The sequence below is a fragment of the Schistosoma haematobium genome, chromosome 4, assembly GCF_000699445.3.
Source record: "Schistosoma haematobium chromosome 4, whole genome shotgun sequence".
In the NCBI taxonomy this organism is placed as follows: Eukaryota; Metazoa; Platyhelminthes; class Trematoda; order Strigeidida; family Schistosomatidae; genus Schistosoma; species Schistosoma haematobium.
In genome coordinates this window covers 24404937-24424612 of record NC_067199.1, presented here as the reverse complement: position 1 = coordinate 24424612, position 19676 = coordinate 24404937, and the positions used below count along the sequence as shown (strand labels likewise).

Here is a 19676-nt window from a genome sequence, read left to right as displayed (position 1 = left end):
AATTTATACAAATTTGATTCACTTAACAAATTAAACATACCATGTCTTAAAGAAAAGATAGTAGTAAAATTGTAGTATCAGTATTGAGAGACATTTACAAAATATAATATTCTATGATCAATTGTAATATACGTTTTAGTAATGTATATTTACTATTAAAGCAGGACCAGACAACATTCCAGCACAGGCACTAAAAGCAGACTTAGCGGTAACTGCAAGGATACTCCACATTATCTTCAATAAGATTTGGGATGAGGAACAAGTACCAACAGACTGGAAAGAAGGACTTCTGGTCAAAATACCAAAGAAAGGAGATCTCAGCAACTGTGATAACTACAGGGGCATCACTCTTCTCTCAATACCGGGAAAAGTCTTCAACAGGGTATTGTTAAACAGGATGAAGGACTCCGTAGATGACCAACTTCGTGACCAACAGGCAGGATTCAGTAAGGATAGATCGTGTACAGACCAAATCGCAACTCTACGGATCATTGTGGAACAATCAGTTGAATGGAATTCATCACTCTACATCAACTTCATTGACTACGAAGAAGCATTTGACAGCGTGGACAGAGCAACACTATGGAAGCTTCTTCGACACTACGGCGTGCCTCAGAAGATAGTCAATATCATACAGAACTCATATGATGGACTAAACTGCAAAATCGTGCATGAAGGAGAGTTGACAAAGTCGTTCGAGGTAAAGACCGGTGTCACGCATGGTTGCTTACTCTCACCCTTTCTCTTTCTCCTGGTGATCGACTGGATCATGAAGACATCAACATCTGAAGGGAAGCGCGGGATACAATGGACATCTAAGATGCAGTTGGATGATCTAGACTTCGCAGACGATCTGGCCCTTCTATCCCAAACGCAACAACGAATGCAGGAGAAGACGACCAGTGTAGGAGCAGCTTCAGCAGCAGTAGGTCCCAACATACACAAAGGGAAAAGCGAAATTCTCCTATACAACACAACATGCAACAACCGAGTCACACTTGACGGAGAAGATTTGGAAGATGTAAAAACCCTTACATATTTGGGCAGCATCATCGATGAACACGGTGGATCTGATGCAGATGTGAAGGCGCGGATCGGCAAAGCAAGAGCAGCATATTTACAACTGAGGAACATCTGGGACTCAAAGCAACTGTCAACCAACACTAAGGTCAGGATTTTCAATACAAATGTCTAGACAGTTCTACTGTATGGGGCGGAAACCTGGAGAACTACGAAAGCCATCATCCAGAATATACAGGTGTTTATTAACAATTGTCTACGCAAAATACTTCAGATCCATTGGCCGGACACTATTAGCAACAACGTAATGTGGGAGAGAACAAACGAGGTCCCAGCGGAGGAGGAAATCAGGAAGAAGCGCTGGAAGTGGATAGGACACACATTGAGGAAAGCACCCAACTGCGTCACAGGACAAGCCCTCACATGGAATCCTGAAGGCCAAAGGAAAAGAGGAAAACCAAAGAACACATTACGCCGGGAAATGGAGATAGACACGAGAAAAATGAACAAAAATTGGATGGAACTAGAAAAGAATGCCCAGGACAGAGTGGGTTGGAGAGTATTGGTCGGCGGCCTATATCCATTAGGAGTAACAGGCGTAAGTAAGTAAGTATTTACCATTAAAACTTACTGAACTCAATTTCCATTGAGTTATAACTAATTAGACTGTTAACCAGTAAATGTAATAAGTATCTGTCAAGATTTTTGATACGAAACCCAAAATTACACTAGAATACTGTTTTAAAAAGTCAGTAATGTAAATTATATTAACAAAAATAGTTTGGTTAAGAATGTTTGAGACTACTGAAATAAACATTTTCTGATCTAATAGTAAACTATCATGGTTATGCAAAAAAATTAGTAACTCGAACTTAATTACAATGAAGTTCAAACAATAAGCTCTATGATTTAGTATTCAAAAGTATATTTATCCCACGGATTTGAATGCTTACTTTACTGTTATTCAGGCTAAAATTGATTTGCTTTACAACTTTTTTAAAATTTCTATTAAAACTTCAGAGATCAATCAAAATTTTTAGTGTTTCACTCAATAGGTATTGAGAATGATTACGCGGTGTATACCGTTTCCTTTACCAAAATACCATGTAAATTTTTCAATGCACACCTTAGTATTTTATTTGTTTCATTGCTGATATCAAATGTATTTAAAGTAAATATTTTCACTGAAATCAAATATATATTCTCTGTGAATATAATTTTACAGGAAATGTTTTTTTATTAAATTTTTAGAAACAAGAACATACTTTATTATCTATTCTATCAGTTCGTAATGCATACATGAATAATGAGAATTATATAACTAATCAAAATACAGATATTCAAATTCATTCAGTTTTGTGCAGTCCAGTGTTTACTCGTTCTAGTGATAACCCTATTGCAGTTGTTTGTTTGATCAATAAAAGAGATTCTCAGTAAGTATTAGCAATTATCTATGAATAAGAATGTATTTATAATTTTTTTCTATTAAAAACGTGTATACACTAAAGTAATCAGTATTATATACTTAAGAGTAGATATTGATTACAACGTTGATTGAGAATACTCTGTCAAGTCAATGTAAAACATCCTACAGATATCGACCGAAATACGATTGATAATTTACATTGGACCGAATAATATTGATAGCGATATATGTTCCATAGTTTAAATATGTTTTATGCTCAGAAAGATGTACGATTTATTTCTGGGTTGAGAAAGTGAACATTTGCATGACTTCTGATTTTCTCATTAACCAAGTTATGCTTAAAATATTATTACTGAAAAATAAAATTACCGAAAAATCAATAATCCAGCAATCAACTTATCTTTCAGCAAATCAATCTTGTTGTTAATGATTTCAATGTTTCCTGGATTTAAATTTTTTTGCATATAATTTGATTTCAGTAAATTTATTCAAAAAAGTGAGGAATGATAAAACCTAGTTGGTCGGAATACATTATTTCAAAATATGGAGACTTTCGTAAAAACAAAAATAAAGCCTTTATCTATCACTAACTTTATACTCAGGTTTGGTATTTCAAAAGATATTATTACATACTTCAGTATCATGATTGCCAATATAGTTTTCTTAGATTAAAATTCATAAATCGTTTCTGAATTCAAAAACACTGTATGACCGCAAAAGCTTTTTTTGAACTAAGAGTTAGACTGTCTATAGATAATTTCTGTGGTTCAGAGCGTTTCAGAATAAAATCCTAGCAAATATTGCTTAAGCAATTAGGTTACTTTCAGACTGAGAGATTTATGAATATCCTTCATTGTGAACTGATTTTAATTAAACTACCATTACAAGGATCATTAAACAACTGTATTGTTCCGAATGTTTCGTTTTTGTGACTGCAAATTATGTTGAGTACATTGGGGGAGAACATTGATAACCTTGTCCTTGGCATTGGTCGTATAACTGTCACTCACTCCTGATGGGTTATGAGAGATTTGGATAAGGTATAACTTGGTCTACATAAAGGTGCACATATCACATACTGACCGAAGCAATAGTTATTAGAATCAATCGAAGCAAGCAATTATAAGTCTTAAAAAAACTATTTAGAGGTTAATTTTGTCCTGAATACAGACAAGGTTAGTATCAAAAGGGTTTCGTGGGTACAATTGATTCATGATCTCAACTACTAAAATTACTATAATATCCACAAAGCCCCTTCTGATACTAATAGACATATGCTCACTAGTGATTGGCTTCAAGAGGTATTTCCTGGAGTTCTAGTGAGAAGCAGTGACCAGTGGAGTTCAAACGGGTATGTTGTGAGAAAGTAACTCACTGAAGACAATGGTGGGCAGTAACGCAATTTTGTGGATTGGTTGAATTTAGACATTAACACTGTTGGATGCAGGCTCAGTGGTCTAGTGGTTAAGCGTTCGCACGCGAGACCGATATGTCCTGGGTTCGAATCTCGTGAGGCGAGATCGTGGATGCGCACTGATGAGGAGTCCCATTCTAGGACGAGACGGTCGTCCAGTGGTTCCAGGTTTTCTATGGTGTTCTAGCTTCAATCGATTCATGATCTCAGCTACTAGAATTACAGACAAGATTATACGAAATTAACAAAATGTTCTAACTGCTTTTTTTAACACATCAGTTATGCTCTTGCGATGTTTGATTTGCAATAAGCTCAAGCTTCTTACTCAAGATAAACACAGTTATCTACAGCCTGTTATACTTCATATTCAGAGACTAGTTATTTATCATGTGCAAATGATAAAGCTTCTATTTGTCTTTATTATTTACACAAACAAATTATTGAAAAAAACACGTTATGCAAATAAAACCGTTGACAAATGTCATCAGCAAGTTATTTATTTTTATAACAGTTAAGTATATAAAATAAGAAGTTTCAGCAATAATTAGCTCACATCAACGAATGTAAAAAGAGGTCTATTTAAAAGTAAAAAGAATCATATATTATTGAAGGATATGTAATAGCTAAACAAATTGACTTACCACCAAATATCAATATGTAGCTTATAAAGTATGTTTTATAAGCGTAGAATATAAAATGCAACCTAGGCATTAACAGATGGAATATGAATATTTAATATTATCATTGAGAAAATTGATGTAAATAATAAGTATATCGAATAGTTGATGATAATTATTTAATATATAATAAAACTGGGTTTAATCCAAAGTGTAGTGTATAAACATAAATGAAGGAAGATCATTGTAAAACATAATTTAAATTGTCATGATTGTTGTTTTTACATTTTGAAAGGATTCAGGATCTGGATGATACCATAACTGAAGTTATACAATAGAATAAACTAAATAAGTTTTATTTAAGGGGAATTCTGTTGAAGTATGCTTTATTCAAAACACCTCTTATTTATGTGCTGGTGATCTACTACTGGGAAATATGAAAAAATACACTGAATAATGCTTTCTGTTCAATTTTTTTCTTCTAGATTTACACAATCAGATGAGCGTATTATCGAAGAATGTTTTCGTTTTGTTGCACCTATCCTCTTAAGCTCATTGGCATATCAAAACGAACGTTACATAAGAGATAGAACTGAAGTAAGATCACTGTGGTTTAGTTCAAAAATTGTTTATCAATAGTTGTGTTAAAATGTATTTGCTTAAAAGCAGTTTGCTTTAAAGGAGAACTCAGAGTATTAAAAATATTTGACAACAAAAATTGTGATCAAAAAAGGAAAACAATAAATGTTTGATTGAAATAAATTTTCAAATAACTTTCGTCTTATACGATAGAATACACTCATTAAACTAGAGAATATGAAACATGAAACACCTCGTTAATGTCTCATATTAACTCGGCGCCCAAATATTGTGGAACTATTCGTTCAAATTTAGACGAAAGTTCTTATTTACATGAAACATTAGTTTAGTAAAGAGAAAGCTTTTTAGAGAATCGTTTCAAAAAGGATGTTTAATCTCGACTATATACTTTTCAAATTGACAATTCATAACGTATTTGTTGTTAATAATAATTTCATGAACACGGCAAGTGAGAACCAAGATTAACGAAAACAATAAGACGTTGGTGTTTTTGAAGACCTAAAACGTAGTTGTTAAAACATTGACAATCGATTATTAATATAATAGAATTTAGATAACTATTAATCACGACAATCAGTTTTGTAATATGATAAAATAAATTCTGAAATAATACGTAATTAGAAACGACATTTAAAATAGAAATAACATGGTCAAAGGTAAAAGATTGATAGAGTAAAACAAAAGGTGGGGTGGATGATTTGGAAAACCGAAGGATATAACTGTGGTAGAAGAAGTGTTTTTTGTTTGTCCATTCTTGTTTACCCCATTTGTATATATATTTCTCCCAATGTGATTATTATTGACTATGATTCCAATAACTTTGTTTTTCAATCGTTAGCTTACTTCTCAGGCTTATAAATTCGTACATGTTATCATTTTGTTATTAATTCTTATATATATATATATATATATATATATATATATATATATATATATATATATATATAAATGTCGCTTATTAGATTAATATTTTTCATATTTGGATATAAATATAACTACATTTCAGAGTAAACCCTGATGAAGACCCAACTATAAACAAACATGTGTTGTTCGTATTAACACTTTATGAACATGAAACATTTTAATAAGTATTTATTATTTAAAGAAGTAAATATATAGTGTTCAGCTATCGAAAATACAAACGTATCAAACTTACTATAATACTACAACTCAATTTTCTTCTGTACAACATTTTCGAATTACTGCAAGATGACAAATATAACACGTTGAAGATATTTAGCAGACTTAAAAGCCGTATGAAACGCAGGGCTTCAGTTTCTAGATTGCCAATATTAGAAAAGGAAAACAGTGTTAGATCTATTTATCACAAAGAATTATCTCATTATGATCTTAGAGTTGTTATACTTAATATTAGAAAGTATGATGATTAGCTTAGAAAAAATTCCGATTTCACAAGAATGATAGTAAACGTGATATCAAATCAAATGTTTTTAATGATTTCATGATAATATACCAAGCTAAAGAATCTCTAGCATTAAAGTATACAACAATTGAAGATGAGTAAACTCTGTATTGGAAGGGTAGTTCTAACTACAATTTATTCAACTAAAATCATTTCGTAAATAAAGAAGGAACGAATTGAGCGAAGAAATTTCTTTTCAATTAGTTTTTCATCATGGCTCTACACTAATATATATACGTTTTACAATAATAATATAATACTCATCGAGTGGATACGTTACGTAATAATTACATAATGACATTTAAATTAACATTGATTAATTGGAAGAAAGAGAATTATTAATATTCAAAGTGATCAAGAAGTTGCTAAGTTGCGTAATGTAAGAAACAAAGAAGGAACAGAATTTTAACGGATGGTCAATAGGATGGTAGTTACGTAAGAATCAAGAGATGAATGTTGAAAAGTTATTAAGTTCAAAAGCAACAGAAATAAAATTACAAAAGTTAAAAAAAAATGGAAGAAGTATGAAAAATAGTTCTTTTGAAGGAAATCTTAAACTGATGGCCAGGGCAGGGAAAGTGGTTGTACGAATCTCTTTTGAATGCAAAGGTCAGGTTTGTGAACATGGATTGCGATGGCTTCCGCAATGTGCAAGAGGCGCACTCGTAAACCATGTGGCAAATTAGATGGGATATTGTAGATAACCTTAAAAGCTTTATTCAATTCGACTTGATGACCTGTGTCAACCAAGTGAGAGAGAATAGAACTTTTAATCACTTTTACCTGTCCTTTGTTTAACCACGACGGATGATGTTCAGTAATGCGATGACGGACTTGCCGAATTTTCTATTTCTGTTAACAGGTAAACTAAGGAGTACAAATATCTTATTATTTATTTATTCAAACACAAAAACATTGGTACAAGGAGACACCAAGTAGATATGCGCCACACAAATCATTTGATTTATGTGAGGGCTTAAATACTACTCGGGCGCTCAAAACGAAACAGGTGGCTTTCCTAGGGAATCACACCTTAAGCTTTCGACTTAAAGGTCTAATCCATAAGGCAGTGGAGCAACGTCAGGAGATGCAGTCCAATGGTAGCCGGTGAACAACGATTGGTTCATATGCCATTTGTTCCTTCAGGATGCTGGAGCCCATGTGCACCATTGGTTCGGAATCAGGGTTTTTCAACTCCTCTGGGTGGACTCTCTATGTTCATCAACCCGGTGAAAGCTCCGGATACTCGCTTTTCGTCCTTTCATTTTCGTAAACAACACCCACGCGGCGAGAAGGCAGTAAGTAGGACTTCCCTATCAGTGTTTTTATGCATGTGGTCATGTGAGAGCATTTAGAGACAAAGAGCTGACTTTCCCCACTCTCGGCCGTACCAGGGCATTTGGGGGCTGTACAAATATCTAGCTGATCATCATCAACATACTTCTAACTTCTAGAAAATATTAATTCTTCCAAACAATCAACAATTGTTAACTTTATGATGATAATAATAATATTTTCGAAATTTCCATTTTCTCATATTTTCTTTAATATTTTCTATTTATAAAATAAATAACAAAAAAATCATTGAATTAAGGATATGCTTAAAGTTGCAAGAAATATTTTCACTCATATGATGGATTTAACAAATCTTTTATTGAAAATAATGCAAGAAGCTCAAAATTTAACCAAAGCTGAAAGGTTTGTTTCATTTATTTAGTTGTAGATTATTCAATAGTTAGTTAATAAATCACTTTTTCTATAATCACCTATAAATATCACAATTTTGTGGGGGGGGGAGGGAAAATGAAATTTATGTGTAAATCGAATAGTTTAGTATAGTAATATCAATTTTCGAAACTAGTAATTTCGATTTTTTTTTGGATGTTGATCACTTTCTTGTATCCTCATCCAGTTTTTCTGAGTTGTTATTTGACAACTAGATATGGATAAAAAATTGTGAAGTTTAGGGAAGAGTTATCTATCTTTCAATTATTACTGACATTCATTTAAACTAGTTATACTGTAATTATATGCATTAAATGAATGTTCTGAAGATAAGTTGACTTCATAAAATTGTTTAGCGATATATTAGAGTTGGTGATTTTTTGAAATTCATGAAGCAAGAATGCAAATAATTCATTCTGGTAGATTGTAATTTCCGAATCTAAATAAGTTCACTTCGGATTTAAGATAATAATTTGAGTTTTCATAAACTTAAAAATTAAAATTTATCGAATAAAAAATAACTGCTCTCAGCTTTTAAATAACTCATCTCATTGCGCAGTCAACATTTGTACCTGGCTAAAACACCACTCTGTGACTAAAAACATTATCTACTTTGTATCGAATGTCAAATTCAAATAATTTAATGTATGAGTTAAAATACTAGCAACAATAGTATTTGCTTTAAATGTTTTTTTTTCCACACATTTTGAGTGTTAGTGAAACTATCAAACAAAGTTAAACAATTTAATTATCTCTAACTGAAAAATGTCATAAAGATTTCAAACTGATATTTCTCAAATTTTGTTTACAGTTAAAATCACGAGTCGATCTAAGCTAGACTATCATTGGAAACCTATGAGTACTGGACAGCCGTCTCGTTTTAGTTTGACTCTTCAGCAATGTACAATCACCATCCTGCATGCTTGACTAGAACAAAGAATCTTCAATATTGCACGTAAACTCTTAACCACTAGACCACTGAGCCGGTTTTCAACGGTGTTGATGTCTAACCTTAACCAATCCATGATCTTGCTCAACTTTTCATCCATTGTCTGAGGTAGATAACTTGCTCAAACACGACTTGAACTGAACTCCAATAGTCACGGAATGTCACTAAAACTCCCGAAAATCCATCTTGAAACTAGTCACTAATGAACGCATGGGTGCATTTTGCTGAGGAGTCCCATACAGGACCGAAATGACCATTCAGTGCTTTTAGGTTTTCACTACTCGACTCGTGATTTCAATTGTGAAAATACTAAGATCTTCACAAATCCCCACACTGATATAAATTTCGTTCAGTTTGTCGGTTATTACTATCATCACGTAAGTACATTTGAAATTAATTTATAACTATTCTAATGTTTTTATTAAGTTATTATGTTTAATTATTAAATTTAAACTGATTATTATGACAGTAACTGGAAGATGGTGCCGTCCATGATAAAGTCTAAGTGGTGAAGTCTTTTCATTTCTGCGATTTGTTTACATCATTTACATTAACCTAAAGATTAACTATGAATTGATGTGTTACCACATGATTTGAATAGTATTTACCACCAAATATTTTTTTAAAAAGTGGTGTATTTATTTCAGTTGAACTATTTTCATTCATTTTATGGATTAGATGCTCAGTTTTTCTGCTTGAATCAGAAACTAATGTATTGGTTGCAAAAGTATTAGATGGATTACCAACAGCTCCTAATAAAAATGTAAGTTTCATATCTTAATATAGTTGATTGTAGTACTTTTCACAAAATAACATGATAATCTCAATTTGAACAGTTGCTATATTATTATTAATTCTTTTTCATGCTATTATTCTGACTAATTGAAATTGTATAATTCATACAACAATCATCTAAATAACATCTAAATCATATTGAACCGGCTAACTAGTATATAATGTAGTAACCATGTATCAGGTATGCTTTAATACTACTGAAACACATTTTTTAAAACAATTTATGAACCCCTTGAAAGCAGCAGTTTATAGTTGTTAACAATATGAATATAATAACATATGAACTTAAATGGGAAACGAATGATATCTCTAGATGTTGCTTCCCTGTTCACTAATGTACCTTTAACTGAGACTATTAACTTTGAGTGTCAACAACTACTTGAAAAACAAATCAATATTGGAATTCTCGAGGTTAGTCTCAAATAATTATTTCTGAAATGTACAGTGAATGTTCATTTTGTCATTAATAACACATATTAAATATAAATTGATGGTATAGCTTTGGGTTCACCTCTAGTTCTTTTCCTTGCGGATTTTTTTTCTTGCGAAACTAGAAACTAGACCTCTCAAAGATGTTATTGATAATAATAATTCGTTTACCGTCGATTAATTATGGGACATCACTAACAAAAATATCCATTTTTAAGCATTTGCAAAAAGTCATTGATCATTCGAGAGGTTGTACAGTTTGACATTGCATAAATAGTGGAAACGATAACAATTGTATTTCTTGAATAGTATGTTTATTTCTAAATATAAAATGTTGTTTTGTTGTAGAATTAGAGTTATTAAATCATAAATTAGATATCATTGTAATTCATTTGGTAAAAATTCCTGACTGATCATAGATTTCTAGACCCTATATTTCAATAGCATACAACTTTCTTATAATTAATTTACGTTAATTATAGTGATAATCATTTACATCAAATAATTTATATTTTGGATAAGGGAATAATACTATAAAAGTTGATCTATCATATAGTTGACATTTACTTAATATATTATGCCATTTTCACTCTATCTCGTTTTTTACTTAAGATGTGAAATATGAAGGTATTGTTATTTGAGTAGAAAATTTATATAGTTGATTGTATTACATAATACTTTTTTCTATTTTAATGATATGATTACAACTGTTCGAACTCAAGCAAACATTTTTTAACTACTTAATAGAAGTAATTTCGAGAATGTAAAGCAGTCTCAGCCAGCAATAGAACAACAAAAATGAATAATGATAACTAAATAAGAATATCTATTTTAGAATAACAATCCTTACTGTTTTAAGTAGTTAGCAATATGAATAAGATGAAATTAATCATAAATGGTTATAACAAACAAATCGATTTATTGATGAAGAAGAAAAATTGGGCGAATTGATTTTTAAGCGGAAATGAACGGTGGATAGCAGTGAAATTCAGGACTTGCGTTTCATCCTATTTTTGGATTAGTAAGCTGGATGTACCTGCATTCCAGAATTGATATTCACTCTAAGACTCGAACCCAGTGTTGCTCGCTTCAAACGCTATCTCTGTATCCATTTATTTGTTGAGTCCAGATTGCCTTAGTCTTGTGTCATGAGGTGTATTTGGATTTTAATTCATATGTATTGGTTGTTTGGATCTCCTCATCGGTGTTAAGAACTAAAACTGATCAGTCTCTTTTGGCAATACCGAGGTAATCCTCACAAGATGCACATACGCCGAAAGATGCTGTTCAATCGCAGTCCTAAATATCAATGAGAATATCCAATCAACCAATATATATGAATTAAAATTAAATTGATTATTATGAGAGCAATAACTACAATATATACTTATATATGTATGTCAATATTTAAGAAGTGAAGGATGAGCTAAACAAGAAAATTTCCCACTCATCTATGCAAACGTTAAGATAATTAGAATTTATTTATTTTGAATACGATTATTAGATTAGAGATTGTTTATCCATAATCAACTCATTATTCTGAATAAACATACAAACTATATGCTTTCCATTTACTCCCGAGTAAGCTTACCGTAAGTGCAGTGTTTATTTCACATGATTTGATTATTCTAAGTTGCAATTTATGAGTCGCTATGATTCACTGGACAAACAAAAAATGTTTTTTCCTTATTCTTTAGTTATAAAAAATACTTCAACTATCTTATATTCACTGTACCATCTGGAACTGTTCGAAAATAATAATAATAATAAACCAAATAAAACTAATTAAAAGTCGAGGAGAAAACCATATTGTTTCCAAGAAATTTATCTGACTATAGATTTAATATAATTCATCATTAAAAACATATTTCTCAATTATACCTTGACAAAAAACATTCGTAAACAGAAAATTAATAGAAAATTATTACATTGTTTGCTTTATCTAGGAAATTCTGATAAGAATAAACAATATGTAAGGTAAATCATATCACAAGAGGTATAATAGATTATAGACTATAAATTTTGTCAACATAGTAATAATTCTACATACATTTCATGAATTTTCACAGATTGAAATCATGAGTCAGTTGAAGCTAGACCACCATTGAAAACCTGGAAGCACTGGACGGCCGTTTCGTCCTAGTATGGGACTCCTCAGAAGTTCACAGTGCGTATATGGTGGCGCAACTTCGTGGATTGGTTGAAGTTAGACATTAACACCGTTGGATGCCGGCTCAGTGGTCTAATGGTTAAGTGCTCGCGCGCGAAACCAGTAGGTCCTGGGTTCGAGCCCCGTGTGGTGCGGGATCGTGGATGCGCACTGCTGAGGAGTCCCATACTAGGGCGAAACGGCCGTCCAGTGCTTCCAGGTTTTCAATGGTGGTCTAGCTTCAACTGACTCATGATTTCAATCTGTGAAAATTTCTAAAAAATCTCCACAAACCCCTTCTGATTTCATGAATTCACATGAATGAGATTAAAGAAGCATATTTTTCCCTGATAAATCATATGAAATATAAAAGTATCTGAGTATTGGGATTTATAACCATTATTAAACTGTTCACTCATAGTCGACATGACATATATGGAACAAAATAGTTCAGACGGAATATTACAGACTAGAGTTTTTTTTATTAAAACCCATATCAAAAACTATTTAGTTCAAATTTGCAAACTATTTTATTAGGGTTTATTTGATGAAATGTAACTGATACAAAATTAAGACATGATAAAAATTAACAAGCTTTCGAATCCCATGAGCGGGACCGTGGATGCGCACTGCTGAGGAGTCGCAGAAAAAGATGGAATGGCCGTCCAGTGCTTCCAGGTTTTCAATGGTAGCCTAACATCAATCAGTTCATGATCTCAATCAATAACAAGCCTTTATTCAATTCATCCGAATAATATCACTATACACTTTTTTAGATTACAATAAATAATTTCCTTACAGATGATTTATTTTCTAACATTATATTCTACAATTTTATATAATTAGATTACATAAGAACTCCAAATTTCCGAAAATATCTTTAATGATTAATATACTTCCCGTTAAATGTCTGATATACAAACGCTTCTAAAATAAGCCAATGTGTTTATATATGTACGCACCATATAGTTTAGAAAGGTTTTGTTACATCACCTCTATATCTGTGTAAGTAATGGTTGAATTTCAGTCTACTACTATATTATTTAAGACACTAAAATAATCATTTAAATTATATTCTATGATGAGGAGTTTTTATCATATCATCGATGTATGAAAATGTTTTAATCTATTTTGATATCTGCAAGAAATTGAACTAATTATACTTCAAAACATTTTTTGTATTAATAAAAATAAAGGTTAGTACGAAGGTTATTCATTTTAATATTTGTTGATTCGGAAATGTCATTCAAGCACTGAGTAAATCTGAACAAATATTTATTAATAGTTAAATTCATGGGTCAGTGTAAGCTAGACTACCGTTGAAAACCTGGAAGCAATGGATGGTCGTTTCGTTCTAGTATTTGACTCCTCAGCAGTGCATATCCACCATCTCGCATGCGAGCCTCGGACCCAGAAAGTTTGGCCTCGTGCGTGAACGCTACTGAGCTGTAATGCAACGGTGTTTACGTCTAACTTGAATCGATCTATGATCTTATCCAACCATTCATCCATTGTCTGAGGTAGGTACCTGTCTCTACCTGTGCTTCCAGGTTTCCAATGGTGATCTAGCTTACATTGACTCATGAATTCAACTATTAAAATCACTACAATCTCCACAAACCCTCATTCTAAAATCTATATTACCTTTTTTTACACGTTTTAACAGACACGTTTTACAACAACAGATGGCAAAACTGTTACAGTAAGTATTAATTTGATTGACCTGTATATATATGAATACACTCTTCTATAGAATAACGCTTTCTAGGAATTTGACAATATTTACTAGGCTGTTTTATGAACATCACAAACTAAAAGCAAGAATTCACTTAGTGAGTTGTGCATTATTCAAATGGCTTCTAAAGTAACACTGAGCGAGTGCTGCTCATATTGTGTCTACTGTTTGTGCTTGGTAAATCTAGTAAGAAATTGGTATTGAAGCATTAGACTGCTCAAAGTTAGAATAGTGATAATATATATATATATCTATATATTGGATTATAGAATAAACCGAAAAGTTATGATGGACCTACACTTTTCTTAACTTTAAAACCTTATCATCTATCATTTAAACTCTTCTTTATGGTGGGCAGACAACCAGGACAACGGCTAAATTAGGATATATTTGGTTAAATTAAAATTCAGAAATTATTTTATATTCAAATATTCTGACTGGTAGTGGATAGTAACCAATTATTATTCAGTGAAATGTTGAGGTTAATTTTCACAGTTAGTATCAAATTTGTGCGTTTACTATCTTTTTATTTGGCTCAGAACGTTTATGGCTGCAATTCATTAGTTATAAAGTATCGTTAAGTGGCAAACCCAATTAGCACATCTTAAAATTTTACTTTAATGCTTTCTGATCAGCCAACATTCAAGTTTTGACTTTTCTTTGTTCTGGTGAGATTTTTAAGATTACTGTTTGAAAAGTTTAGTTCAGTCACATTTTGAGAGTATTCCTATTGAATATCAGTTACTTGATTTATTTAAGTCTACTATCTCAAAAAATCTAACATCTTAACATTGTGGGCTTCATGTTAAGTCAGTTAGGCTAATGACATTGTTATTATTCAGTAGTCAATCAATCATACATGTGGTCATCCGGGATCTAAGTAACTCAGTGGTTACCTCTAAGGCAACAAAGCGAAGCGACGCGAGTTATAATTCACTAAAGATTAATAGCTTCCTCATTATTACAGCTAGGCTTGCTAACAAGCATGAAATGTCAGTTCAAGATTTTCTGTAGACTATTATCAACCACCTGACAGTACTGTTTCTAATGAAAATACATTAAGTTCTAAGCTTCTCGGTAAGTTTCATATCTTCGTATTTGCATCCCTTATGAGTACCTACGCAATCGACTGGTAATTATTTACCCTGAACTATGTTGAATTATTTAACGAGAATCAGATCTGCCAGATTTGCCTGAAAGTCTCGATGTTAATACAAGCCAATAATAAAAATAAATAAATTAGATTACTCATACTGAAAGACAATCAAATTCATTTTGATTTATCACTATCGATTTTTATTTGTTGTTTGAAAAGCACTTTCATTAAAATATTCATATTTTTAACATTTTGATTTTCATCTCATTAAAAAAAAATCTTGGATACATCATTTTCAATCAAGTGATACAGTACGTTTCTTCGTTTATGAAATTAAGACTTGCTTTGTCAACTTTAAGATTAGTAGTGATGCTAAGTATTAAAAAGAACCTACTAAAGAAATGACTACTTTAAAACGAAGCACAATTTTTGAACGATCCTAATATGAACTTTCTCAAACTGCTAATATAAAGATACTTGAAATTAGTGAAACACTAAGCACTAGATTGATGATTAATCTATTTTATAGTGTGTCTCCTACATACTTTTTAAATTTTACCCGATATGAAGTTTTTCAATGTTATAATTGTTTTACGTAATTATTAATTTTGTGTTTTATAGTTACCAGAAGAAATTCGACTAAGTTTAAATCAAGGCATCGCTGGATATGTAGCTACAACCGGTAAATGGTTGTCTTTTTATCTATCTATCTATCTTTATATATATATATATCAGAAAGGGCTTTTGTGGATATTTCAGTAGTTGGGATCATGAACCGATTGATGTTAGACTACCATTGAAAACCTGAAAACACTGGACGGCCGTCTCGTCCTATTGTGGGACTCCTCAGCAGTGCATGTCCACGATCCCGCATCGCAAGATTCGAACCACAATAGGACGAAACGACCGTCCAGTGCTTCCAGGTTTTCCATGGTAGTTTAGATTCAATTGACTTATGATCTCAACTATTGAAATATATGTATTTATATTTATTATTAACTTTTTACCCAATGCTTAATTTATTTGGAACTATCAAGTCTAATGTCGGCAATGATATCGATAAATAACTTGTATTCAACTTATTGATTGAATTCAATGAAAATCTTTTCGTCTTTGCAAAAATCGAGCCAAATGAATTTTTTCAATACCATATTAACAATACAAATTCAGTTGTTGTTAACATCTTCATTCTATATTGCAACGTTATATACTAAATACTTTCGAGTAAATTTAAGAAAAAAAAGTCAATAAAATTGGTTATTTGATATATGAAAGTAAAACTGTATATCCGTAAAGCGGATTCTTTCTGATACAACTCATAGTTTTTAATTATTATAATAAAAGATAGAAATCAATTTCTGACATGTTGGGATTTCATAAATGTCAATTATTCAAATAATAAACAAATATTCAAACAATTTAATTAACGTATTAGGTCAAAAAGGTAGCAGAATTCTCATTCAAATTATAGTATAGTATGTATGTTATAAAATATAATATGATTTTACCATGTAAATATGTTTGCTTGTATTGATGAGACTATTGATAGGTTATATAGTAGTTATTTGTAATTTTATAGAGAGTTTAGTTAGAGTACTTCATACTCGGACAGATTGCTCAGTTTTAATGGAAAAGTGAATAATAATAATAATATATTGAGATTTAGATGGTGGTTGGAGGTAGTCAACAGGAAACCCTGGACCCGGGTTTCGTGCTACTTGGCACTCGTCAGCAAGGTGTACCTGTGATCTTGAGGGAACTGGTGCTCCCTGGCGGATTCGATCTCGTGTCACCCAGTCAGAGACGTTACCACTGAGCTATCCGAGCCGCGACTGACCTCCTGTAGGAGTGAGATGTGATCACAATTGATTGATCACTAGGTGGTGATCAATGTCATAATAATAATATGGAAACTGGAAATTGTTCGCGAACAGATAAATTTCCTTATTATCTATCAATTTATCCGTACATATCGTACTATATGTAATTTATCTTCATTTTTAGGTGAATTGTTAAATATAAAGGATGCCTATGCTCATCCACTTTTTTATCGTGGTGTTGATAAAGAAACTGGATTTCGTACAAGGTTAGTTTGTAAGAGATTTTCTTATTCGCATCTTTACTTTTTTTTCCAGATTTGAAAAAAATCTGTGTTCGTTTGTTTTACTTTTACTAAACTTTAAAATTTTAGACGAAAACCTCATATATAAAAAAACTTTATTAATTATGAATCAAGATAAATTTTATCAAAGTTAAAGTAGGTTAAAATTCACACTATATTTGATTTTATCTACGCATTTCTGATTTTCAGTAATATTGAAGTTAGATTTTGTGAAATATTACAATTAAGTATTCCTTCATTTGATCGCTATCTATCCTTAAAACACAAAACAATTATACTCATTATAGTAACTAGAAGTAGATACTCATTGAACAAAGCCAAGTGTTTCAGTAGTTGAGATCATGAGTCAGTTGAAGCTAGACCATCATGGAAAACCTGGAAGCATTAAACGGCTATTTCGTCCTATTGTGAAACTCCTCGGCAGTGTGCATTCACAATCCCGCCTGGCAAGTTACGAACCTAAGATCTATCCAATTGTCTTCAATTTGGCTATAAGCGCTATGTGATATGGTATCTCTTGAAATATCAGATCGACTTCAATGAATTATTTTGATCTTTTTTCTTGAAGAATGAAAATATTTCCTTTTGAGAAAATGTGTTTCATCCTTTGTGAAAATTATTTTTCTAACGATTGATATTCATTTAAACACTCAAAAAGCATAATATTTATTTACTGGTTTGACAAGCTGATATGAATCAGTCATGTGGTAAATAATTATCTGTTTATACAATCATTCCTTCAATTTGCTTTACTCTGCTCATTTTATCTTTAGAACCATATCGTAATCAAAGTGACTGTCATTAAAATGAGTTTTATTTGTTGCTCACAAACTAAAATAATTTACTGATTTTAATTGCAATAACTTGCCTATGGTATTTAAATTTTCATCTAAATGAAATATGTACAAAAATAATTTTTTTGTTAAAAATACGAAATAAAACATGTACTACTGAAATGAAACTTATTGTTTGAGTAGGTCGAAACGACCGTCCAGTGCTTCCAGGTTTTTTCATGATGATCTAGTTTCAATTAGCCCATGATCTCAACTATTATAGTAAAAAAATATTTTATTGATTTCAGTAAGTATTATTCTTGAAAAAATTTTAAGTATGATCTTAAAAAACGATGAATTTGAATGACATTGTAAGAAAATCAACTTCAGGTATTATTGAAAGCTAAACAACCTTTTTTCTATGAATGTGAACTATGATATTATGTAATAACTCATTTCCTGTCAATTAACATATTTGAGAGAAAATGATATAGTTTTAGAAACTATATTATACGTTTAAGTTAAAATACCATATTTTGGCTCTAAAGTCAATTCGATAAAATTATTGAAATTATTTTATAACTATACTATAGAAGTTTCTGTCTACAAAGTTAGTGAACATAGGAAGAAGTTATATCAAAATAAAAAGAACGGAACTTTTGAAGTACATCAATTTTACCGATATTTACAAAGGATCATTTTAAGTACATTTCATTTTAATAATGATAATAATAATAATTATTATTGTTATCATATACCTCACTATACCAACAAATTTATTTTATTTAGGAATATATTGTGTTTTCCAATAAAAAATGAAAAAGATGGTATAGTTGGTGTTGCACAATTATGCAATAAAATCAATCATCCTTTTTTCACAAGAGCTGATGAAGATGTAGCTAAAACATTTTCAATTTATTGCTGCATAAGTATAGTACATGTAAGTATAGACTAAATTTGAAAGAATGATATATATATATATATATATATATACATTTAGAGATAAGTATTTAAAAACTGAACATGCTTATAAGGATTATTCTATGTTGATAAAATTCACTTATAAGGCTGATTATTTCTGTTTCATGTAATGAAAAACTTGGTGTACTTTATCGTTATGCAATGTATATTACAGTTAAGTTCATCAAATCAGATTAGGTAATAACTTCAGCATTACGTTTTCCAAATATTTTTTTACAGGTAAGTATCAACGCTTTACTTAAAATTCAATACCATAAAAAGCTTCTAAAATTTAAGTGAAACGGAAAACATTAGAGGATTTCTATTTATCTAATCACAGAAGCTTTTATGCATTGGTATTAAACTTGATATTAAGCGATATCAAGCCAAGTGTTAATTTAATAGTGAAATTTTATTTTTTCAGAATATTGCTCCTTCTAACC

General features: G+C 31.2%; 1 protein-coding gene across 1 annotated transcript in view; it reads left to right on the top strand.

Moving 5' to 3' along the window:
- Positions 1-19676, top strand: part of PDE2A_2 (cGMP-dependent 3',5'-cyclic phosphodiesterase) — a 62924-nt gene that overhangs the window by 24696 nt on the left and 18552 nt on the right. The window contains exons 12-19 of the mRNA XM_051216033.1: positions 2272-2453; positions 4963-5074; positions 8095-8198; positions 9853-9937; positions 14214-14249; positions 16000-16060; positions 17383-17464; positions 19063-19213. Of these exons, the coding sequence (XP_051066585.1) occupies positions 2272-2453; positions 4963-5074; positions 8095-8198; positions 9853-9937; positions 14214-14249; positions 16000-16060; positions 17383-17464; positions 19063-19213 (813 nt within the window). The remainder of the gene's footprint in view (positions 1-2271; positions 2454-4962; positions 5075-8094; positions 8199-9852; positions 9938-14213; positions 14250-15999; positions 16061-17382; positions 17465-19062; positions 19214-19676) is intronic.